Raw genomic sequence first — 21,437 nt, 5'->3', positions numbered from 1 at the left:
GAGGCTCAATCAGGACGCCAAAACCAGCTTTTGTTTTCGAACCAGCCACGTAATTTCCAGTTTCTTCTCGTTATTTTTTTATTTTTTTTTTTAATAGAAAAAATTGTGATACAAAATCCTGTTTATAGAATAATGACCTCTTATCAGACTACCGCGGCATCAACTCATTACAATGACGCACTGCCGATTCATTTCGCCAACGCTTCAGGCCACGGCGGCGGCGGTGGTTCTATGGCCTCGAAATCAAGTCACCGGCATGCCGCAGGCGAGACAAGCACGCTTGGTACTGAAAATCACGGTGGCGGAATAATCTCAATCGTGACAGCGAATGACGGCGCTGTAAGTAATAACAGCAAACCGATCGTTGCCACTGCAGAACTTGCGGCCGAGTTATTGAACAACCTTTTGTCAGCCAAAACAACAGTAAGAAAAAGAAAAAAAAAGGACAATCTGGTCATGCGAATGCTAATTGGAGGGGGCGGGTTAAGTTACCAGATAGAGAATTTAAGCATTACAGTGCCAGGCTTAAATCAGTCGTGGGCACGATATCACAGGCTCACCTGACCGCATTGACCAGCATTCTTACCAAGACCGTTATTGATGGCGACAAGGAAGCAGCAAGGACCGACTTGGTTCGGTTTCTTATGCTTGAATCTGGAGTCGCCAGTTGGGCTACCGGGTTACGACGGATCATTGATTCCTATCAACAACCGCAGTCGCTTAATGACGACAACGACGACGGCGGCGGCGGCGGCGAAGTTTTGATTAGTCGGCCATCCAGCGAGGCCAGCTGGGTTGAAGTTGAAAAGGACATATAGCAAGAACATGGCATTTGTGTCATTCTAGAGGTTTAATTTGGTTAAAGGGTGTGTTTGGCGTTACTTGGCATTAATTTGTATATATGATTTTGTATAACTTTGGTTTTTTTTTTTTTTATTTGCATGTGCAACAATTGCAGAGTTCATCATATGATCATGCGTTATTAATAAACTGTAGACTTGAAGTCTTTTTTTTTTTTATTTCAAAAACCAACAAAAACAATGATTAAAATTTAAGCAAGATTTTAAAATATGACAAATCATTTACTCATCGTTTTCTTCCGCAGGCTCATCAACGAACGTGTCTTGAGGAACGTCATAAAGCCTGATGGTTGGCTTATTAGGATCCTTCACAATCACGTACTTACCCTCGGGCAAGTTCAAGCATCGGTCAATAATCGATCGCGCGATTCCCCATCCGTTAGCCAGGGACAAGTTCATCTGGTTGGCAAATTCGCGAGGCTTGTAACCGACCACGCCCAAGATCACATGCCGGGTCTTGTCCTTCGGGTTGGCACGGGACACGAATCCAACCTTCATCTGGTCCGCACCAGCAAGGATGGACTGAGTAGTCCAACGAGCAAGCTTGCACGAATTGTTTTTCATCTCGGTGGCCACGACGGCACCACGTTGAGTTGACAACTTGAGACGCCAGTCAAGCGCTCCACCAGCTCCTGGAGCACGGGGATCAAATTCGTTCAACGCCTTGATCGTGATCAATGACTCCTCGCCGTTTGCGTTCCTGACCGCACCATCAACCTCAGTTCGAACAATCAAGTTGATTGGTTCCTCTTCAGTAGCGGACGATAAATCGAACTTGCGGTACCTGTAACCTCTTGAACCAAGTGGCTCGGTCTCTTCTTCGGGATTGTAGAACGGGTTCGGGTGACTAAATTCGTGCTTGCCCTCTTCCTCGCGAACTGCCTGGGCAGCAAAATTTTGGTTAATAAAAGTGGCTTCAAGGGCAAGTGAAGAAGGAGTATTAATCTCCTTTCCAGCAGGATCTGAAACCTCAACCGGTGGGTCGATCGCATTCTCATTCACGGTGACGAAATCCAATGGACCGCCTTCACGCTTGTCAAAAAACAACTTGTCACCTTCCCTGATAACGACAATGTCCCATGGGTAAACCGATCTAGGTGCGCACATGAGCATACTAAGAATGGAATCGGTGGCAAAGATCTTGGCCTCATCCTTTTCTGCCAATTGTTGAATAACCGGGTCATCGGACGTGGTCGGGTTGTAAGATAACGTGTCAATAACTTGCAGTCTCTTCTCGGCAACACCCGTTCTGTCAAAAGACTTGTTGTAATAATAAGTAAACCCATACGTTTCCACATCTTCGCCATCCTTGATATCCAAGGCCAACTTGGCCAACCGGTTAAAATCAATCTCTTCAATTATCTTCCATTCAGAAGAAATGGCAACCGAAGCATCACGCAATCGCTGAGGTCGGTCATAGTCTTTCCAACCAAACCTGCGACCACCACGAGCTGCACGGTGACCGCCGCGGCTGTTACCATCGTTACCACCACCAGGTTGGCCAGGCCGGCCTGCGTTGTATCGCTGGTATCCCTGATATCCACCTCTTTGAGATCCGGTGTTTGCACGGTCGCCACGGGTTGGAGCAAATCCACCGCCACGGGAACGAAGAACAAGACCGCCACCTCTGCCGCCGCCTTGACCAAATGGAGTTCTTGGCTTGGCTGCAGTACGGCCGCTGTCCACGACTGAAAAGCTTGATTCATCCTCAGCATTCTGGTATTGGAAACTTGAGGCTGTGCTTGCACCGTATGCTTGATATGGATCTATATTTGGCCCCACGTATTAGTTATATTGTGAACTTTTTGACCTAAAAAAAAAAAAAAAAAATTGAAAAAAAACTCACCTCTGTGCCCACGACCATAATTTTGTCTTCCTCCTCGCTGATCTCTTCCATCTCTAGAAGAATCCTGAGTCCAATCAGCTAATTTTCCAAGCTTGTCACTTTTTGAAAACGGAGCGTATGGTGCACCTTCAAATGAAAGCGTGCTGGTGCTGGTACCGGTTGCAGGAGGACCCCATGCAGACGAAATTGAAGGCAATTCCGGCAATGAAAAAGGAGATGCCATTTTCAATTCAACTGTATTCCTTTTTAATTAAAAAAAAAGGAAACAAAATCACCACTATCCCGTAATAAATTTATTGGGATTTGGTGCAAATTTTGGACTTTAATTCATTGGAAAATTTATTTTCTTTGTTATACTTTGTGAATAAATTAGAGATCCTAAACGGTGTGACATAACAGGCATAATCGCGTGAGATTTATGCTGTTGACTTGCAATGAGCAACAATGACTATTAACATCTAACACCATCATACATGTTAGACGTTTGGGCGGGAGAATATATGCAGTAGATGATGTCGTTGCTGAAAAGTTTATAGTTTTTTTTGCCGTAATTATTTATTATTATTTTTTTTTTCAATTTTGCAATTTATATGCCAAATTATTGTTTGCTTAGAAGAATGGCACACAAACGCGCAGCTGCAAGTCCGCCATCGTTAACCAAGTTTTTGGTTGCAAAACCAAAATCATCGAAGCGCCTAAAATTAGCTTTTGAAGAGGCCAGCACGATTGAGAACGTGATTACGCAAAATACTGCCATTAAAACTGATGGTGACGTTCTGGTTACTCAAACAGCCACTGCTACTACTACGGTCGTCACGACGAAGACGTGCGCACAAGAGGATGCGCAACCTGATGGCATAGAGTGGCACGTACATCAAGATTCAGTGCTTTTAGGGTCATACAAGTATCATGGTCAAGCTTATGATTTCAAATCTACACTGCCTGCTGGCGGGAAGCAGAAATTTGCCATTGCGGCGTTTGATCTCGACGGTACGTTGATCGCTACCAAGTCAGGGTTCCCGTTTGCTCGAGATGAGAACGATTGGCAATTTCGGTTTGGAGAAAAGAAAACGCTTGGTCGAATTTTGAAATCATTAGACGAACAATCAGCTGCGACGGATCATTCATTACTGGTTGTTTTCTCAAATCAAGCAGGTGTGGCGCTGGCCCCCAAAAAGCCTCCAAAGGATATTAAAAAGACTCGGTTATGGCAATTCAAGTCCAAGTTGGAAGATATCGTGAGGCCACTGGGCACGGCACTCTACATTGTTGCGTCTACTAACAAGGACAACTTTAGAAAGCCACAGACTGGCATGTGGGACTTGTTAAGAGATGCTCATGGCAAAAATTGCTTGAATGGAAATATCGAGATTGAATTGGATAAACAAAATTCTTTCTTCGTTGGTGATGCTGCCGGACGGAAAGGTGATCATTCAAAAGCTGACATTGAATTTGCAAAGAACTTGGGGATTAATTTTTACACGCCAGAAGAATATTTTGACAATATACCATTGAAATCAGTATAGATTAGACAAAAAAAGAAAATAAATATATATTAAAGAAAGCGCAAATGAAGGGAAATTAAAAATAATACAATAACGTTGGTTTTTTTGTACCTAGTTGTTTTAAAAAAAAGAAAAATACATTGACATGACTTGTGATTAAGTCGACGAGATTAGTTTTTCAACTTCCGGCTCGATCGATTCCGGAGTTGAAACCGATGAGTATCGTTGCACAACCTGGCCCTTGCTGTCAATCAAGAATTTTTCAAAATTCCACTTGATACCACGGAATCCAAGAATGCCAGCCCTGCTCAACAAAAATTGAAATTAGTCAGAGTACAAACGAACCATAATGTCAGGTTTAATAAAGACGAACTTTTTGGATTTTATAAACTTGTAGACTGGATCAGCAGAATCTCCATTCACGTCAATTTTTTTCAAAACCGGGAACTGATTTTATTATCAAGAAGATTTTTTGTCAAAATTTAGTAACCTCGCATATTTAATAAGGAGTATAATGAATTCGATACTCACGGTAACTCCGTAGTTTAACGTGCAAAACGATGATATTTCCTCATCAGTACCAGGCTCCTGGCGACCTTTTTAATTTGAAAAAAAAAAAAAAAAATATTAGTAAAATTAATCGTTAGCAAATTAAAAGTACTAATTGCATACCGAATTGGTTACATGGGAACCCAAGGATAACAAAGTTCTTGTTCTCATATTTTTTGTAAAGGTCTTCCAGTCCTTTGTATTGCTATATATGAAGCATGTCAGAATTAAGATCTCCCGCGACACATGTGCAAAAATTATTCAATTCGTCATACAGGGGTAAAACCGCATCTATCGAGAAACCCGGTGGTTAGAAAAACAATTTTAATATCAACAGGGGTGATTCAAATTTTTTTTAAATCCATACTTTGAAGCAACGTTAACAATCAGCACGACCTTGCCTTCCAATTGCTTAAAATCAAAAGTTTGGCCCTTGTTATCAACAGGTTGAAGATCATAAAACGAATCAAGAATATCTGCCATTATTGTTTGTTGTAAATTTCCTTGTCTGTTGCTAAATGAGCAAGGAATGAGATTTATATATAGTGGGTTGAGCCAGGGGAAAATGAGATCACGATTATCAAAGCTTATTTGGCTTAGTTAATTGGCATAGTCAATGCGTGGCACGTGACATTTCAGTTTATCACTACCATTTGAAAAAAGAAAATATTTATTAAAAAAAATAAACAGATCATTTCAAACAATTGGTTCAGGTTCCTTGTTTGGGTTAGCTGAACATTTAGATCTGCCGTCTGTCTTGTCAGCCGGAGTCGGCCTTTGGCCATTTATTTATTTGCATGTGGGTCGAGGAGGGAGACAATATTTTTTTTTTTTTTAAAGTTCAACAATCTTTGCCATAACGTAAGCGAATGGTTGAATTTTTAGGTTGATTTCTCAAAGAGCAAATCTTCGGACTAGACTACGACGTCGTATTCACATATATATACATACATATATATTTATATACATCTATACCGGCGGTTTTTACATGTCAGTGCTGATCTCCACCGGCAATGTGTCGCATGCTCGGCAGAGCCATGCTGCGGATCTCGTGTTGGACTTGCAGGCCCGCATTCACGGCTGGCACCACCACCACCAACAACAGCTGCAACAGCAGCAGCAGCATTTGGAAGACCAGAACGGAGACAATTGGTTAAATCAGCATGCGAAAATTATTATACCACCGAACCCTGACGAGCCATTGTTTGGTTCTGTGCAAGCAGACGTGGACATCACAGGTGAGAGAATTTGGGCTTGACAACATTTCCATTGTCTCTTTAAAATGCCACCCCGGCGGCCGATAAAACTGATACTTTAGTTAGTAAAACTTTTTTTTCCACCTAATTTTGGCAAATCGTCACGCATTCCTCGACAGGAACTTCTTTCGTCAGCAATCGAGTCGCTTAGGGACGTTTTCAACAGTAACAGCAGTAGTAATAGTAGTAGTGGGTCAGTTAGCTTGGTCCTGTCATTCCCAGAGATTACGTTTTCAGATAATGATGGTGACGAAGATGATAATGAAGAAGAACAAGACGCCGATGAGGACAACAGCAAGAACATTCAAGAAGTTTTACATCTCTATGCCGAGGCGGTCAATTTGGGTCGCAAGGTTGGCATTGCGCAATTTGGAGTATCCGAGTTTTCCACCAAACGACTACGTGCGCTAATACGATATAGTAAACAAGAAAGCATTGATGCTCCATCAATCGATCAGATCAACTTGCAAGATTGCTGCGTGCTGCCGCCGAGCTTATTAAAACTTGCCCACGAGAACAACATCAAGTTATTAGCACATAACGACCCAATTAATATCTTTCCCGACGCAAGCGTGCGGCATACGCTTGAATTAATTAAGGGTGATAAGCTCGTGGAACATGAGGCGAGTGGCTGGAAATGGGCATGGCTACTGAGAATAAACGGCGTGATTTCAAATAGAGGAATTGTAGATGGGTTGGGATGGATTGTAAAGTATGTCAATCTTGATAGTATATAATAGAAAATAAAGGGAGAAAAAAAAATAAACCTTTGTTCATTATATCTATATTTTTGCAATTTTTTTTTTTTTTTTTTGTTTTTCAACCAACCATGCTCCGCTTGCGACCACGCAATCGAACAGCGTCCAGTTTTTTCAAAATTTCTTTTGCCTTAAATGACCCCCCTTTTTGACTATTAAATTCTGATAAATAACCTTCAAGTAACCAAGTAGTGAATTCTTCACTATGTTTAGGGTGCGTGCTTATGACTGCTCTTTCCAACACGTACAGGTCAACCGCCTTGTCCTCAGGTAAGGTCGATTGCTGGGCCAACCCAAAGTCAATAATCACCGGCAAAACATCGTTATCGTTTTCATGATCTTCTTTCAACATGATGTTTGACGTGGTCAAATCGCCATGAACAATGTCAATGTAATGCAACTTTGCAATCTCGGCACCCACGCTTTGCAATTTTGATTCAAACGCGCCAGCCCACTGATTTTTTTTAGCAACCTGTTCAGCATTTTCATCCAATCCGGCTTCAACATCCCAAATATATTGCTTTAAACTGCGACCGTTAATGTTTTGCATCCAAATAATGCCTTGCCGGGGATCAACCGCGATCAGCCGCGGCACGTTCACACCCGCCAGGGATAACTTGTAAAGCACACGTGCTTCAGACAACGTTCGATGCTTGGTCAGTTGTGCGTCTAATATCGCATGCCGGTATTTTTTTGGCGGCCGGAATTTTAAAATGTGGCCATGCCGGCTCGGACTGATTGTAATCACGCCCGCCGGCAGGTCGGATGGGATGTAAGGATGAGCACGTGAAAAAAAAATCTGTGCCTCAGCACCTTGAGATATCAGTTTTAAATTAAACGCATCAGTAATATCTTTTGGCAAACTTGGAGAATCCGAACTCATTGCGGATGTTTTCGAATAGTTTGTTTTACCATGTGAAGTTGAGTTGACCAAATGTTATACGGTACCAAACCCTTTTTAATTTTACATATGTTTAATTTTTAACCAACTAGTTATGTATTTATATTATTACCTGTATTATTAAATTATACCATTTTTGTTGACAAGAATCAATTAAACTTGAACCCATGGTAGAGAACGGCATGTAAAGGAGTTTCTAAAACAACGACGTTGGCTTCCATTCGTATTTGTTCATCAAAAATATAATTAACTATCATAATATACATTAATCACCAGCAGTCATTTAATTTTTTGATAATCGCTGCTCCGGATGCACTGGTACACCAGGCTCTTCGCATACCCTCCTTCATCGCCATCTTTAACAAGCCATCTCAACCTTGGCCAAGACAACAAACGTCTAAGCAACATCACTATATATTCACCGTTGCTGCCTGTATTGTCATTCGACTTCCCAAGGAATAGAAACAAACTGATATCCAACCCCACTGCAGCCACAAGCGTAGAATTGGTTTTCCCCTTCTCATTCCAATGTTCAAATTCGCTCTCGTCTACATCACCACGACCAAACCCGAATCCAGCTCCACTGAGGCAGAAGAATACATCGCTTTAGCTAAAACCGCAAAAGAAGTCACATGGCTGATTTAACTTCTAAAGGATATAGGTATTGAGACTACGGAGGCAAGCGCACGTGATTTCACGAACGGACCAAGCATTAATATTAAGATATCACACTACCTCAGAGAAAAGGTACGAGATGAAACAATATTGAACGTCTACTGCAATATGAAAGACCTAGTTGCAGACATGTTCACGAAAGGTCTTGTCACACCGCGATTTACCAAATCAAGGGAGGGTTGTGGTTTGAAATACGAGTGAACCAACATTTCATCAAGGGAAGGTGTTGAATGTCGGATACATTTGTAATATGATGAAACGTTTATAACGGAGGGTTTCTGATTGTGGAACTTTGTGTTTTATATGTTAAGTGGTTAATAAATCAAGTCATTAGAAATCTGACAAACGATGCACCCATGGCATGCAAAGGAACACAAATGGGGCTTACTAACGCATATAATTTGCATGCAGCACACGGATACCTAAATTAACATGCTGTATATGTTGACATCTTTGAGCATATTTTTTTGCAGACAATAAACTGCACATCCGTGAGCAACTTCAATCAAAACCCCAGGCTTAGACAAAGTAGTCGCTCAACCAGTAACCACATGGAATTTATTTTTAAAGACCAAAGCAAAAGAGTTTCATGCCGATGGCTTGAGCCAGCGAGAGAGCTACATGAGCAAATTGCGTGATCAATATATCTTCTTCTGAAACAAGATAAGGTGCGATGGGCACAATGGCTAGCAGAAATCCCTCGTTATGAGATTGCGAAACCTGTTATCGATAAATGTTTGCGAGTGAATCAACGCATGATGGTAAGATTAATTTATCTGTAAGCAAAAATAAATCGTGTCCGTACAGATATCGTATCCCTCAAACCTGCCAGATCTGCAAAACCGTGAACAGCTCCAAGTCAGGGGCACCCAGTGTCCTAGTTAAGATAAAAAAAAATATCAGCACGCACGGGAGCCGCCACGTTGTCGGCCACGTCGCTCCATGCGCTTCAGCATATCATCAGTCTACTCAGCCTCTGATGCCCTTGCTACAAAACCTTTACTAATTTTGACCTTGGGTCGCTGTTGCAATTTTGATTTTGTCTTTTGTTATTCCTTATATTCTTTCTTCCGTGTTCTTTAAGCGTATATATTTTGTGACAGAGTCCCGACCGAGAACCTTTAGATCACGTGTCAGAAATCCCGCTCATAACACATCTACATTTTAGTACTCATTCTTTATCAGTATGAGTTCTGTCGAATCATTTGCTGCAAATTATGCAACGTTGGATAACTGCCCGATTGAGACAAGACATTAATGGAAGGCTTTCACATCGGTCGAAGAAGTCGAAAGTGCATTAAATTTACATAATCTTCACATTATGCCGGGACCGGAGACGTTTACTGAACGATTGGCATATTTTTGTATGAGTGGATTGTTATACATAACATATCGGATCATTTCTGGTCAAAACCATCATTCTTTGATTGAAGACTTGCAATTTCTAATAACCGAGAGACCGGATGATGCGGTATACACACTATACTGCGTTTATTCAAAGTCTGCCGTTGCAACAGTGCTTTAGACATCGACGCAACCAACTGCACGGAATTTCTGAGCTCGTTTATTCCGAGAAATACTGATGAGCCACAAAACTCGCAGGACTCGGAGGAGTACAATGTTTCGATCGACAAAGCTAGTGCGGCTTTTGAACATGGGGAATGTCCTGGGTTGGCTGGAGTGCCGAGCAGTGAACTATTGCTAACACATATTGATGAAAATTTTCAACGCTACAATGACGGAGCGATCCTTTCTCCTTATACTTCGGTGGTAGGTCCATCTGGTATCGGAAAGTCTTTCACGGCTAAACAGTTGGCAAACAGCCAAGGCGTTTATGTCGTTTACAGCAGTTTTGCAGTTTCCGATGGCAGTGCCTATCCGCCACGGTCGGAGGTTCCGACTTCAATAAGAAACGTGAGCACGAGGGACAAAGCAATTTGTTTTGGCGAATTTATTTATTTGTGGCCGAGAAGCAGATAGCTGAAGCCAAAAATCGAGGCATTGAACCTCAATATCTTTTGCGCGCGTACTACTACGTACGATCCGGCTTATGAAAATTTTCAGAAAACATTCGGCCAATGTATAGATTTAATCTACTCCAACAGCACCACGGACGAGATCCGGGTTTCTAATGACCAAGAGCGGCGTATTCGGGACGGTATTGCACGTCTCCGGTCGATGAAGAATGACGAGCCCGTGACTAGTGCGCCGGCTCAAAGAAGCCACAGGTTTGCCGTGGTTTGTATCGATGAAGCCCGTGGTCTGTTGGTCGAAAGCAAGCTGCATTTTAGAGCGTTTCGAAAGGCGTGTGCGATACACTTCGACGAACGAAAAGTTTTGAAAAATGAAGGGAAATTTGTCGAGGGAGAAAACGTGATGTTTTTTGGTGTTTTGCTGGACACCCTATCGAAAGTCAGCGATTTTTCTCCGCAAACGTCTCGTGATCGAAGCGCAAGGAACCAGAATAAAGACCTGGCACCACCGTTTTACGTCATTGACACTTGGTGCTCGGTGACGTTGGATGCGGCAGTAGATAGCACGGATGCTGAGAGTAGTGACTCGAAACGTGCGAAAAGCAATATCGACCTGCCGTATCCAGACTGTTCAAAAACGCAGTATGCTTCGATTCTTCGTGTTGGACGGCCGCTCTGGTGGGGCTTATTAGATGCAGGTTTAGAAGTTGACGACGTTTCATTTCTTGACGACCGGAACAATTCGAGATCGGTGGCGCTGTTATCGTACCGAATGCAGATTGACATTGCTAGCCCCACATTTGCAGAAAGTTTGGTGGCTAGCTACATGCGTTACGTGCTTACTGTAATGCCGCAGCGCGATATGATTAAGACGTGCCAACCGGGGGGAGCCTGCACTGGCTGTTGCATCTGTGCAGGTCATGTTGGAATTTCGGCAGCGTCGCCGTATACTGGAAGACTTTGTGCAGCAGGTGCTTGACGGTTTAGTGAACATAGGACAAGCAGGCGAGATTGTTACCGTACTGTTGCTACTATTTGCTGCCGATGAGTGCTTACTTGAAAGTTCTGAATTTGTGAAACCAATGGCCATTCCTATTTTCGATTTTTTTGCCAAGTTATTTGGAGATCAGTTTTTGAAGAACGGCCGCCGTGGGAAGGTATGGAAGAAAGGAAACGTGCATGTTAGCCATTTTGTGCGATTGGAGGACAAGCCAACGCAGGACGATCTTGAGATGGCTTTTAAGCTTGGCCGGGGTTTACTGCTTCCGGAAAACTTTAAGGCCATTGACATGATTATTCCTGTATGGCTGTCCGAAGAAGAACCTGTGACGTGTTTGGTTATCCAGGTGAAGAATCGCAGAAATCATGACGATGTGACGCAATCGTTTAAGGATATTGTGTCAAATATGTGCTTGTTTGCGGCGACTGACGAAGCAATGCTGTGGGACAAGCAGCCCAACGTGATGGCTGGCGTTATATTCGGGTTTGGTCGTGGTGATGTAGACGAGAGCGAATTTGAACATTGGAATGAGAAGGGGAAAACCAATTCTACGCTTGTGGCTGCAGTGGGGTTGGATATCAGTTTGTTTCTATTCCTTGGGAAGTCGAATGACAATACAGGCAGCAACGGTGAATATATAGTGATGTTGCTTAGACGTTTGTTGTCTTGGCCAAGGTTGAGATGGCTTGTTAAAGATGGCGATGAAGGAGGGTATGCGAAGAGCCTGGTGTACCAGTGCATCCGGAGCAGCGATTATCAAAAAATTAAATGACTGCTGGTGATTAATGTATATTATGATAGTTAATTATATTTTTGATGAACAAAAACCAAAGTCATTGTTGGAGAAATTTCTTTACATGTAGTTCTCTACCATGGGTTCATGTTATCGAAAGTCTTATTTTAATTTTAAGTGATATTAAATAAATTAGAGTCTGCACGGGTTTAGAGTTCTTTTCAAACTCTAAATTTGCCCCTGCCCCGGGGCTTGGGATTTTGATAATGGCAATCGAGTCTTACACGTTGTAGTTTTTCAAACGATCCCAACATGAACCGAATATTTGGAGCCAAAAGTAAGGAACCAAAGCCAACGTTGGAAGAGGCGGTATCGAATGTGAGTTTGAAATTTTGTAATCGTGACATGATGTGCAGTTGTTGATTATAAGCAATATGCGGTGATGCATAGTTGGACACGCGGATATCATCACTCGATGTCAAGCTCAGCAAGGTCAACGCCGAGTTATCGGTATATCAACAAAAACTTTCTCGCATGAACGATGGGCCGGGCAAGCTGGCATTAAAACAGAAAGCCATCAAGTTGTTACGTCAACGCAAGATGATTGAAACTCAAAAGGACGGATTGCAATCACAAAGTTGGAACATGGAACAGGCATCCATGACCACGAGCAACCTGCGCAACGTCATGACCACGGTTGATGCCATGAAGCAAGCCAATAAGGAATTGAAAAAGCAATATGGCAAGATTAATATTGACAAGATTGAATCGATTCAAGATGAAATGGAAGACCTGTTGGACATGTCGTCCGAATTGCAAGACACCATGTCCCGATCGTACGCGTTACCGGATGACGTTTCTGAAGGTGAATTGGATGCCGAATTGGAAGCATTGGGTGAAGAAATGGCGTTTGATACGACCGAACCTGGCGAGGCCGTGCCAAGTTATTTATTAGAAGACGGTACGGGTTCGTTGCCCGCTTTCGTGGACGAGCCTGTTCAGGATGACAAGCAAGAGTTGAAAGAAGCAGCATGAAAACTTGTAACCATTACCATAATTTATTTATATATTATTATTATTATTATTACTATTATTATTATTTATTACTTGAGATAATTTTTACCGTGTTCGCCTGGCAGCCAAGAAATAATTGCCCATGTTTTTTGGCCCGCCCCATTGCCATCCCACAAACGGCACGTACACGCAACCTTGCGATCGTACCACGTCCCAATGCTCATCATCACGTTTACCCGAACCGGTCTTGTTTTCAATAAACCATTGCCGCAACTCATGCTCGTTAATGTACTTGTGCCACGAATGCGTGCCGACCGGCACGACGCGCAACAAGTGCTCGCCCAAGCCGATCGTCGTCAAGTACGCGGCCGCCGTGCGGTTGACCGTGGACGCAAACACCCAGCCGCCGGCACGCACGCGCTGGCATGCGGCATGCAACACGGCGGCCGGGTCGGGCACGTGCTCGAGCACTTCGAACAACGTGACCACGTCGAACCGGCGGTCGTCGTCGTCGTGTTGTTGGTCGGCACTTGCATGGTGCGGGTTCGGCAACGGCAGGTCTTGCAACGCGCACAACTTGTACGACAACCTGTTGTCATTTGTCAGGACCAGGTCAGGATCTTGCCGCTTGTGCGCAATGGCCACGTCCAAGACCTGGGACGACATGTCGATGCCGAGCACGCGGTCGACCCTGCCGTGCCGTGCCAGTGATTCAGTCAAGATGCCGCCGCCGCAACCAACATCCAACACTTGCAAGTTGTCGGTACGGGTCAACGACGGCACGGCATGTGAATCAATCGTGTCAAAAATAAATTGCAACCGGATCGGGTTCATCTTGTGCAACAATCGGGACGGACCCTGCGCGTCCCACCATGATGATGCGAGCTGGTTAAAATGATTAACCTCGGATGACGAATACGTGGCATGATTTCTTGTTGAAATGCCATGACCGAACGTCGAGCGAAACTGGGTTGAACCAATCGATTGAATTCTTGCTCGCAAAAATTGCCGTCGAATAATCATGATTTTTTTTTTATAAAAAAAAAAAAATTGCGTTAGCCAAAAAAATTGGTTTACATCACCGGAATATACATTCAAAATTGGTTTCGCGGCGAATTGGTTAAACCACTCGCTCTCCCGTTCAATTTTTTTTTCTTTTTGACTTCACCCACCATCCCAGCAACTTTTTAAAAAAAAAAAAATAACTCTCAAGTTTACATTCTGCATCCGTATCAATAAATACGGCTTTTTTTTCTATACAAGTTAATACATATAGTTATCACGCGATTCAGACATGACGATATTAAATTAGCTCAAAGATTAGTCATGTGTTGGTCATTTAGATTCCTGATAATGTACAAAACGTAAATGATACAAAAATTACATATGAAATTTTTTTCTCTTCTTATTGTGCTTTGACACACGTTAACATATACGAAGAATAGTATATATAAAGAAAAGAAATAATGTGAATAACCAATTACAAAAAAAAAAAAAGTTCCCTAACCAAAAACATTACAACTATAAATAAATAAATAATAAAAATAAAAAACAAATATAAAACAAGACGAAAAAAACTGATTTCACTAAAGTCGTTTTTTTTTTGTTTACATGATAATGGAAGGCTTCTCAATGTTTGATGAAATGGTCTTGTGAGGCAAGACCGAACCACCGTTCACGTAAATCTCATCCGAAACCGTAACGTCATCACCAAGCACGGTCACGTTTTCAAGACGAGCCCAGCGACCGACGGTTGAGTTCCAACCCACGATAGTGGACTTGACCCAGGCATGATCACGAATGGTGGAACCTTGCAACACGACCGAACGCTGAATGCGAACGCCGTCACCAATCACAACGTTGGGACCGATCGTAACGTTGGGCCCGATCCTGCAACCTTTGCCAATCTTGGCCGAAGGGTCAATCAACACGTTGCCACCGTGCACGAATTCTTCAGACGTAGGGGTCAACAACTTTGAGCCTTTCTTGGTCAGGGATGAAAGGTACAGGCAAGTGCCGGACAAGAAATCCTTGGGCTGGCCGACATCCATCCAGTAACCTTCGAGATCAAACGAATACAGCAAGCCATCCTTGGACAGGGACGGGAAAGTTTCCTTTTCGATCGAGGTTGGACGCAACTCGATGCGGTCGACCACGGCAGGGTTAAGAATGTAGATGCCGGCGTTGATGCGGTTACCGACAAACTCGACCGGCTTCTCGACAAACCGGTCAATCTGGCCGTTCGTGTTGGGCTTGTGCACGATCACGCCGTACTTGGACGGCTCTTCGACCTTGGTGGCGACGATCGTGGCATCACCGCCGTGGGACTTGTGGAACTCGAGCAGCTGCGTGAACGGGTAGTCGCAGATGATGTCTGAATTCAGCACAAAAAAGGGCGAGTCATCCTTCTGCAACACTTCGGCAGCGAGCTTGAGCGGGCCGGCCGTGCCCAACGGCTCAGTCTCGACCGAAAACGTAATGTTGACGTTGTACTCTTGTTCGTACTTCTTGAGGGCTGCGACCATGACTTCGGGCCTGTAGTTGACGGCGAGGACAATGTCGGTCACGCCAGCGGCAGCTAGGGCCTCGACCTGGTGAAGAATCATGGGCTTGTTGCCAAACTGCAGGACAGGGGCTGGTCAATAATTGAAACCGACTGAGGCATGGAATTTGTGTTGACACAAGTCAAAAGTACCTACCTCAACAAGGGGCTTGGGCAGGGTCAAGGTGAGCGGACGCAGACGCGTACCGTAGCCGCCGACGAGAATTAAGCCCTTCATTATTTACTGAGAATTAAAAAATAAAAAAATAAAGTAAAATAAAAAAAAGAAATGTAAACGAGAGACGGAGGTGAGCAACAAAACACAAAGTGGCGGGTTGGCAAGGGAGGGAAAAAAGAAAGAGCCCGACGCGCGGTAGTTATTTATTAAGACAAGGTTGGGATGCAGCACCGTGACAGCGCAGCCGTGAAGCAGCACGACCACGACCACGACCACACCGCGCGCCGCCTCAACGGGCAGGACCCGACATATTTTAGAGGTCTGTTCTACAGAGACACGGCTTGATTGTGCCGGGGCCGTCAGTGGGTTGCTCGTTGGCCTCGTTGGTCGTTGCTCGTGGGCCTCGTTGGTCGTTGCTCGACGCTCGTTGGCCGCGTTTTGTGATAGGCCTTGTCGCCTCCGCCTGGAGTGCGCGACCAAGATCGCCGCCGCTTGCAAGTCGTCCCGAAATCGCGCTAAGGGGCTCGTGGCGGCGAATGCTAGGGCTTGCACGTTAGGGCAACGGCAAGGCAGGTGACCGGGATCCGCAGTCACGGCCGCCATGCTCACTACACCCCGGGTGCGCACCTAACCCTGGCTTCCGATCTTGCCCAAACGCTGGCCTTGGAACGACCGCAACGTACTTGGTGTTATCCGAAGGTCAACCACCACTCCACATCGCCCATCACCAACAATGAGAACCGAAATCGACTCCTTTTCCGGCAACAGAATATACCCAGGCAGAGTACGTTGGTTGTTTTAGCTCATTGCGGCTTGTACTGCTGGATCCGTTTGCGTGGCTGCCGGCATGTGGCTAGCCAGCTGGCTAGCTCGCCAGCCATCGGCGCCGGTTCAGATCAGCACTTTACCCTTTGTCGTTCTTCGTTTGCTAATTGTTTTTGGCAGGGTACCCTCTTTGTCCGTGGCGACTCCAAGGTCTTCCGCTTCGTGTCTTCCAAGAGCGCGTCGCTCTTCCTCCAGCGCAAGAACCCGCGCAGAATCGCATGGACCGTTCTTTACCGTCGGATGCACAAGAAGGGCATCACCGAGGAAGGTGCGTATATACTATCGAATTGTCATGTTTTTTTTTTTTTTTTTTTGGCTAACCCCTGCTAGTCTCCAAGAAGCGCTCCCGCCGCACCGTCAAGCACCAGCGTGCCATCGTCGGCGCCTCGCTCGACGTGATCAAGGAGAAGCGTGCCGTCCGCCCTGAAGCTCGCAAGGCTGCCCGCACAGAGTCCATTGCTCTCGCAAAGGAGCAAAAGAAGTTGGCCGATGCCAAGAAGAAGGCTGAGAAGGCTAAGAACGCTACCGCTGGTGGTGCAAAGCTCAGCAAGCAACAGGCCAAGGGCTTCGCTCCCAAGGTTGCAGCCCGGTCACGTTAAGTTGAATGCTCATACAAGCTTCATGACGCAAAAGAGAAAAAACTACAAACCCTGGCAAAACAAATAAAAAAAACTTTTTTAATGTTGTAAATTTATTAAATAAAAATATCAATTTCACTCATCATTCGGTGCGTTACGTTTATTTATGTGTTATGTACAGCGCAATACACAGCCTATTTATTATATACAGTTACATTTATATTTATACAATAGTAGTCGAACCTAATTAATACCTTCTACCGACTCCACCGCCGTTACGATTATTATCAAAACTCCGGTTCCCTCCTCCTCTGCCTCCGCCTCCTCTGTTTCCCCCTCTTCCGCCTCCTCGATAGTTGTTATTGTAATTTCTGTTACCGCCATTGTTGCTGTTATTATTATTAAATTCATAACTGCTAACAACTTTCGGCAACGGCTTAAACCCTGGCAGTAACATGCTCTTGTGCGTATGCTCGGATTGCGGAATCCGATAAATTGCTGAAACCGACCGGTCCCGGTGCACGGTTTGATATCGAGCCGACTCGACCGATCGGGACACAACGTCGTCGGTTATCGCCAACGGCACGGTCACGACCCCGCCTGGCACGAACTTGCCATCATGCACAACCTTGCCCAACAATCCTTTTCCAACCTTGGGATGAATCACGATTTGCCTCTTCGTAGTTGTCTCTTGCAGGTTTTCATTGTTGTTTTTGTATTTGTAGTACAGGTCCTCAACCAACTTGCGTCCCAACGCGCTCTCGGTCGACACGTACACGACCTCATTGCCATGCTTATTCCTGTTGGCTTCATCCTCAGTCAGCAACTCGTACCGTGACCGCACCGCTCCCAGCAACCTGGTCTCGTCAATAAACGGCAACAATGCCACACCTTGCCATGCCATTTTTTTGCCATTCATGTCGATCGGAAATTTTTGTGGATAAAAATCAATAATCGTGCTATCCGCGTCCGTCATTAACGATCGCAAGATTGGTGGCAACGTGTGTGCCGACGCTGCCGGCAACACGCCCATGAGTTGCTCGTATGGCTTAAACGCTTCGCCGGTTTTAAACTCAATCTTCATGTCCGCAATCTCTGTAAAATCAGCAGCAAAAGGTGCGTAATGATAGGGGTAAAACCAATTCCATGAAGGACATCCCTGATAGTAATAAAGCAAAACCCAGCTCACGCCTTCCACGTACGACCGCACCACGTTTCGACGCACGGTCTCAATCTCATCATCAGTCTTGACCTTGAATTTTTGCCGGTAATATCGATTGTTATAACCTGGCTCCCATAACCGGATCACGTCATCATCCTCAATCCTGCCGTCAAATTCTTCTTCGTCATTGTCGTCGCCGTCATCGTGCGCATCAGTCGTCGCACTTTCTTCTCTTTGCCGTGATTGCGTCTCATCAATTTTCCGCTTCTTTTGACCGTCCGTGACCACGTCGGTATCAGTACTCACGCCAGTCGTGTCCGTAGCCACGGTCGTTGTGATCAATGACGAAACAACGGACTCGTTGTTGTTGTTGTTGTTGTTGTTGTTGTTATTGTCCGCATCTGACAAAGCCGTCCGCTTGGCAAGCAACTGTGCTTTCAAATACGATGCCGCGCTCTTGTTTGCCGCCGCTGCCGAATTCACCGCGGCGGCACGTTTTAACGGCACCAACGGCGTGATCGTCTTGGTCGACGACCCTGCAACCGGCTCATGACCGGCATCGATGGCGACCCCGCCAGGCGTAAACAACGGAATTTCACTCGGCAAGGTTTTGGGTCCGATATCGACCTGGTTTCGCTTAACCACGGCGGTCACGCCTGCCGGCACCAACTCACCGTTGCCACCGTTATGGTTTAGTTCCAACTTGCGCCGCTTTTGATTCTCTTCCCGTCGCACTTCTTGATCATGCCTTCGTCGCAAGATGTAATCCTCTTGCCTGGCCAAACCTGCCAATAAATATTCCGTGCTTTTCAAGTTCACGGTGCCGTCCGTGGTTAAATACCCACCCATGGATGCCAAGCCTCGCCGCCAAATGTTAATCAACGTGTCGATTCCGTTTTCACGAATTTCTAATGACGGAATATGTGGCAGGAAATCGTTGCCGACAAAGAAACACATAAACACCCAGTCATCAATCGCTCGTTCCAAATCAAACTTGAACGGCAACCGGCCGACATATAATTCATGTTCAAGATATTCCCTTAATATGGAAACGTGCAACCAAATAAACGGCTTCTTTGTTACCGACGATGGCAGGCCCGTGGCCGTGGCCGGCTTGGCTTGCTCACCCTTGCACTGGTGCGCCAAATGTCCCAATTGGCCGCATAACGCGCATGGCTTGCTGGACCGGTCGTCCGCAAACACATCTTCTCTGAGCACCCTAAAGTTGGGTTCATGCGTGGCCAACCCCAACATGATCAGGTCCGCATCCAATCCATAGATTGCATGTGACGTGTTGGGATCGTGGCCATCACTTTGTCGTTGACTGCGAATAAATTCCATAATCTTGTGTTCACCTTCACCCGGAACGGACGCATCCGAAATAATGATTTTCAAATCTTGCCATCCGGCATCATTATTAAGCTTATAAACAGTCCAGTATCGAATGGCAGCTGCCAACTTGTCCATGAACGGTGTGCCCGGCGTGATCACGTTTGTGTCCCAAGATTTTTTACCTTTAATCGCATCATCCACTGATTTACCCATGGCTTCCATTTCTTGCACCATCCTCGCATTAGCCTCATCTTTCTCCTTGGCCTCACGAGCTGATCGAAACCGTCGCGACCGTTGTTGGTTCATCTTGGCCCTCGGTGCCACGCCATCGACCGCAATCATGAGAACCTTGCGTGGCCTGGCCATGCCGACCACACGATCAGTATATTTAAATACTTCCAACATCATCTCATCTTCCGTCTCTGGAGGCGGCTTGTTTTCCGGATGACTGCATGGATGCACGATGCCGTTCATGTCCAGATACAAATTATCAAGTTCGCCATTTGGATTCGGCTTGCTATAATCGGCAGGGAACGGTACGCCGTTCACGTCAACGTCCGGTTCTTCAATAACCGGACTTATAATCTTTGGATATTTTTTGGATAACCATCGGAAAAGCGCTGGAACACTAAAAATTATTAAAAAAAAAGGTTACTTTTTTAAATATTCATTGCATTTGTTTTGATCTCTCTTTCTTTATACAGAAGTCCGTCTCTGCCACTCTGTGTATGAGAGGAGGGGGGGGGAGGGGGGGTGTTTACAGCAAAAAAAAAAAAAAGTAAAATATTACATAAAAATTTTCCTTATAAAAATTCGAAAATAAATACATCAAAATGCTAACTCAAAAAAATTTGCACGTATTTTCAGAAACAGAAACTTGGGAATCGAAAAAAAAAAAAAAAATCTGTAATCCAATAAAGAAAAACCCCCCCATTAAAGCGACGTCACTGTATCAAAAGAGAAAAAAAAAAGGAGTATTTACCCCATGTTGTAAAATCGAACCTAACGATCTTGTCGGTAATATATATCCTAGAAACGATCAATTAGCATAAACCTCTCAAAAAAAAAAATTGTTTTTTGTTGTTTCAAGTTATTCAATCAAATACATTTTTATAAATATATTGATTTGGTTCAGACAAATAAAATAAGGTAGCGTGGTTTTTTCCACATCAATCTAATTTCTTTATTAAATAAAGAAACCAAATCTCGAGCCAAATGCACTCTAGTCATCATACAAAAGCAAAATCTCAAAGAACAAAAAAAAAAATCCAACAACTTTAAAAAAAAAAAATAAAAGAGCGAATTTCAAAACTTACAATAAAGCGACTGTTTTTTATTTCTCTGTTTAATATAACAAGAAAAAAAAAATATGAGAAGAAAAATTTTTCACTGCGATCACTTTAATTAATTATAACCCGTTCATTCAACTTGATTGGATTAAAAAAAAGGCAAATCAAATCATAAAATGAATGAATGGCATATAACAATTAATGTATTAATGAAATGTTGTCACTGCATGAATAACAAAGGAATGTACTCTAGAAAATTTTAAAAACAAAAGATTAAACAAAATGTACTAATCTTTATAGTGCGGAAAAATTCATGCGCAGGGCTTAGGGTAAAAAAAACGGAGGCTTGTCCATCGAGCCCTAAACATTGATCGACACGCGAGAATAGTAAACCCTCTTGCAGACTACATTTCTTATACGGATTGCGTTTGTCACGTTGAGGTAGTAGTAACTGGGAGTGC

General features: G+C 44.2%; 12 protein-coding genes across 12 annotated transcripts; 6 read left to right on the top strand and 6 right to left on the bottom strand.

The window, feature by feature from the left end:
• Positions 1–23: 23 nt before the first annotated feature.
• On the top strand, positions 24–1,042 carry V1514DRAFT_331140 (uncharacterized protein). The gene is made up of 2 exons (XM_066927632.1): positions 24–423; positions 489–1,042. Exons 1-2 carry the CDS (start codon positions 133–135, stop codon positions 816–818), a joined length of 621 nt encoding a protein of 206 aa, XP_066783260.1. The 5' UTR covers positions 24–132; the 3' UTR covers positions 819–1,042.
• Positions 956–3,025, bottom strand: V1514DRAFT_294011 (eukaryotic translation initiation factor 3 subunit D). Its single transcript, XM_066925382.1, has 2 exons — positions 2,707–3,025; positions 956–2,626 (listed from the first exon to the last, which is right to left on the bottom strand). The coding sequence occupies exons 1-2, from the start codon at positions 2,927–2,929 to the stop codon at positions 1,083–1,085; spliced, it is 1,767 nt and encodes a 588-aa protein (XP_066783259.1). The 5' UTR covers positions 2,930–3,025; the 3' UTR covers positions 956–1,082.
• Positions 3,026–3,174: 149 nt separating this feature from the next.
• On the top strand, positions 3,175–4,367 carry V1514DRAFT_331138 (polynucleotide kinase 3 phosphatase-domain-containing protein). The gene has a single exon (XM_066927631.1). The coding sequence runs from the start codon at positions 3,297–3,299 to the stop codon at positions 4,230–4,232; it is 936 nt and encodes a 311-aa protein (XP_066783258.1). The 5' UTR covers positions 3,175–3,296; the 3' UTR covers positions 4,233–4,367.
• On the bottom strand, positions 4,234–5,318 carry V1514DRAFT_331137 (thioredoxin-like protein). The gene is made up of 5 exons (XM_066927630.1): positions 5,139–5,318; positions 4,884–4,965; positions 4,743–4,807; positions 4,585–4,658; positions 4,234–4,515 (listed from the first exon to the last, which is right to left on the bottom strand). The coding sequence occupies exons 1-5, from the start codon at positions 5,241–5,243 to the stop codon at positions 4,368–4,370; spliced, it is 474 nt and encodes a 157-aa protein (XP_066783257.1). The 5' UTR covers positions 5,244–5,318; the 3' UTR covers positions 4,234–4,367.
• Positions 5,319–5,667: 349 nt separating this feature from the next.
• On the top strand, positions 5,668–6,801 carry V1514DRAFT_331136 (uncharacterized protein). Its single transcript, XM_066927629.1, has 2 exons — positions 5,668–5,998; positions 6,083–6,801. The coding sequence occupies exons 1-2, from the start codon at positions 5,749–5,751 to the stop codon at positions 6,751–6,753; spliced, it is 921 nt and encodes a 306-aa protein (XP_066783256.1). The 5' UTR covers positions 5,668–5,748; the 3' UTR covers positions 6,754–6,801.
• V1514DRAFT_331134 (kinase-like domain-containing protein) lies at positions 6,722–7,669 on the bottom strand. The gene has a single exon (XM_066927628.1). It carries the CDS (start codon positions 7,655–7,657, stop codon positions 6,836–6,838), a length of 822 nt encoding a protein of 273 aa, XP_066783255.1. The 5' UTR covers positions 7,658–7,669; the 3' UTR covers positions 6,722–6,835.
• A 2,002-nt stretch (positions 7,670–9,671) lies between these two features.
• On the top strand, positions 9,672–12,139 carry V1514DRAFT_367795 (uncharacterized protein; the record flags this gene model as incomplete). The annotated part of the gene is made up of 5 exons (XM_066929885.1): positions 9,672–9,714; positions 9,852–10,264; positions 10,327–10,386; positions 10,415–11,167; positions 11,241–12,139. The coding sequence occupies 5 exons, from the start codon at positions 9,672–9,674 to the stop codon at positions 12,093–12,095; spliced, it is 2,124 nt and encodes a 707-aa protein (XP_066783254.1). The 3' UTR covers positions 12,096–12,139.
• A 212-nt stretch (positions 12,140–12,351) lies between these two features.
• V1514DRAFT_331130 (Snf7 family) lies at positions 12,352–13,175 on the top strand. Its single transcript, XM_066927627.1, has 2 exons — positions 12,352–12,434; positions 12,507–13,175. The coding sequence occupies exons 1-2, from the start codon at positions 12,369–12,371 to the stop codon at positions 13,089–13,091; spliced, it is 651 nt and encodes a 216-aa protein (XP_066783253.1). The 5' UTR covers positions 12,352–12,368; the 3' UTR covers positions 13,092–13,175.
• On the bottom strand, positions 13,098–14,332 carry V1514DRAFT_331129 (S-adenosyl-L-methionine-dependent methyltransferase). Its single transcript, XM_066927625.1, has one exon. It carries the CDS (start codon positions 14,091–14,093, stop codon positions 13,176–13,178), a length of 918 nt encoding a protein of 305 aa, XP_066783252.1. The 5' UTR covers positions 14,094–14,332; the 3' UTR covers positions 13,098–13,175.
• V1514DRAFT_307039 (nucleotide-diphospho-sugar transferase) lies at positions 14,333–15,955 on the bottom strand. Its single transcript, XM_066925688.1, has 2 exons — positions 15,770–15,955; positions 14,333–15,691 (listed from the first exon to the last, which is right to left on the bottom strand). Exons 1-2 carry the CDS (start codon positions 15,848–15,850, stop codon positions 14,678–14,680), a joined length of 1,095 nt encoding a protein of 364 aa, XP_066783251.1. The 5' UTR covers positions 15,851–15,955; the 3' UTR covers positions 14,333–14,677.
• Positions 15,956–16,043: 88 nt separating this feature from the next.
• V1514DRAFT_293989 (60S ribosomal protein eL24) lies at positions 16,044–17,388 on the top strand. Its single transcript, XM_066925381.1, has 3 exons — positions 16,044–16,574; positions 16,736–16,883; positions 16,946–17,388. The coding sequence occupies exons 1-3, from the start codon at positions 16,524–16,526 to the stop codon at positions 17,212–17,214; spliced, it is 468 nt and encodes a 155-aa protein (XP_066783250.1). The 5' UTR covers positions 16,044–16,523; the 3' UTR covers positions 17,215–17,388.
• Positions 17,242–21,098, bottom strand: V1514DRAFT_72347 (XRN 5'-3' exonuclease N-terminus-domain-containing protein). The gene is made up of 3 exons (XM_066930123.1): positions 21,004–21,098; positions 20,670–20,716; positions 17,242–20,315 (listed from the first exon to the last, which is right to left on the bottom strand). Exons 2-3 carry the CDS (start codon positions 20,672–20,674, stop codon positions 17,441–17,443), a joined length of 2,880 nt encoding a protein of 959 aa, XP_066783249.1. The 5' UTR covers positions 20,675–20,716; positions 21,004–21,098; the 3' UTR covers positions 17,242–17,440.
• Between the last annotated feature and the right edge of the window lie 339 nt (positions 21,099–21,437).

The sequence above is a fragment of the Lipomyces japonicus genome, assembly GCF_038497905.1.
Source record: "Lipomyces japonicus strain CBS 7319 unplaced genomic scaffold V1514scaffold_20, whole genome shotgun sequence".
NCBI classification, from domain to species: Eukaryota; Fungi; Ascomycota; class Lipomycetes; order Lipomycetales; family Lipomycetaceae; genus Lipomyces; species Lipomyces japonicus.
Note: the sequence above shows the minus strand (reverse complement) of the source record. Positions and strands in the feature narration are given on the sequence as shown.

Coding starts and splice junctions, on each gene's coding strand:
- V1514DRAFT_331140 (XM_066927632.1), top strand. CDS start 133: ATGACCTCTTATCAGACTACCGCGGCATCAACTCATTACAATGACGCA. Junction 424..488: donor TTTTGTCAGCCAAAACAACA/GTAAGAAAAAGA, acceptor GGGCGGGTTAAG/TTACCAGATAGAGAATTTAA.
- V1514DRAFT_294011 (XM_066925382.1), bottom strand. CDS start 2,929: ATGGCATCTCCTTTTTCATTGCCGGAATTGCCTTCAATTTCGTCTGCA. Junction 2,627..2,706: donor TTATGGTCGTGGGCACAGAG/GTGAGTTTTTTT, acceptor GGCCAAATATAG/ATCCATATCAAGCATACGGT.
- V1514DRAFT_331138 (XM_066927631.1), top strand. CDS start 3,297: ATGCCAAATTATTGTTTGCTTAGAAGAATGGCACACAAACGCGCAGCT.
- V1514DRAFT_331137 (XM_066927630.1), bottom strand. CDS start 5,243: ATGGCAGATATTCTTGATTCGTTTTATGATCTTCAACCTGTTGATAAC. Junction 4,966..5,138: donor AGGTCGTGCTGATTGTTAAC/GTTGCTTCAAAG, acceptor CTTCATATATAG/CAATACAAAGGACTGGAAGA. Junction 4,659..4,742: donor CGTTAAACTACGGAGTTACC/GTGAGTATCGAA, acceptor TAATAAAATCAG/TTCCCGGTTTTGAAAAAAAT.
- V1514DRAFT_331136 (XM_066927629.1), top strand. CDS start 5,749: ATGTCAGTGCTGATCTCCACCGGCAATGTGTCGCATGCTCGGCAGAGC. Junction 5,999..6,082: donor AGCAGACGTGGACATCACAG/GTGAGAGAATTT, acceptor TACTTTAGTTAG/TAAAACTTTTTTTTCCACCT.
- V1514DRAFT_331134 (XM_066927628.1), bottom strand. CDS start 7,657: ATGAGTTCGGATTCTCCAAGTTTGCCAAAAGATATTACTGATGCGTTT.
- V1514DRAFT_331130 (XM_066927627.1), top strand. CDS start 12,369: ATGAACCGAATATTTGGAGCCAAAAGTAAGGAACCAAAGCCAACGTTG. Junction 12,435..12,506: donor TGGAAGAGGCGGTATCGAAT/GTGAGTTTGAAA, acceptor GGTGATGCATAG/TTGGACACGCGGATATCATC.
- V1514DRAFT_331129 (XM_066927625.1), bottom strand. CDS start 14,093: ATGATTATTCGACGGCAATTTTTGCGAGCAAGAATTCAATCGATTGGT.
- V1514DRAFT_307039 (XM_066925688.1), bottom strand. CDS start 15,850: ATGAAGGGCTTAATTCTCGTCGGCGGCTACGGTACGCGTCTGCGTCCG. Junction 15,692..15,769: donor TGCCCAAGCCCCTTGTTGAG/GTAGGTACTTTT, acceptor CCTGTCCTGCAG/TTTGGCAACAAGCCCATGAT.
- V1514DRAFT_293989 (XM_066925381.1), top strand. CDS start 16,524: ATGAGAACCGAAATCGACTCCTTTTCCGGCAACAGAATATACCCAGGC. Junction 16,575..16,735: donor ACAGAATATACCCAGGCAGA/GTACGTTGGTTG, acceptor TGTTTTTGGCAG/GGTACCCTCTTTGTCCGTGG. Junction 16,884..16,945: donor GAAGGGCATCACCGAGGAAG/GTGCGTATATAC, acceptor AACCCCTGCTAG/TCTCCAAGAAGCGCTCCCGC.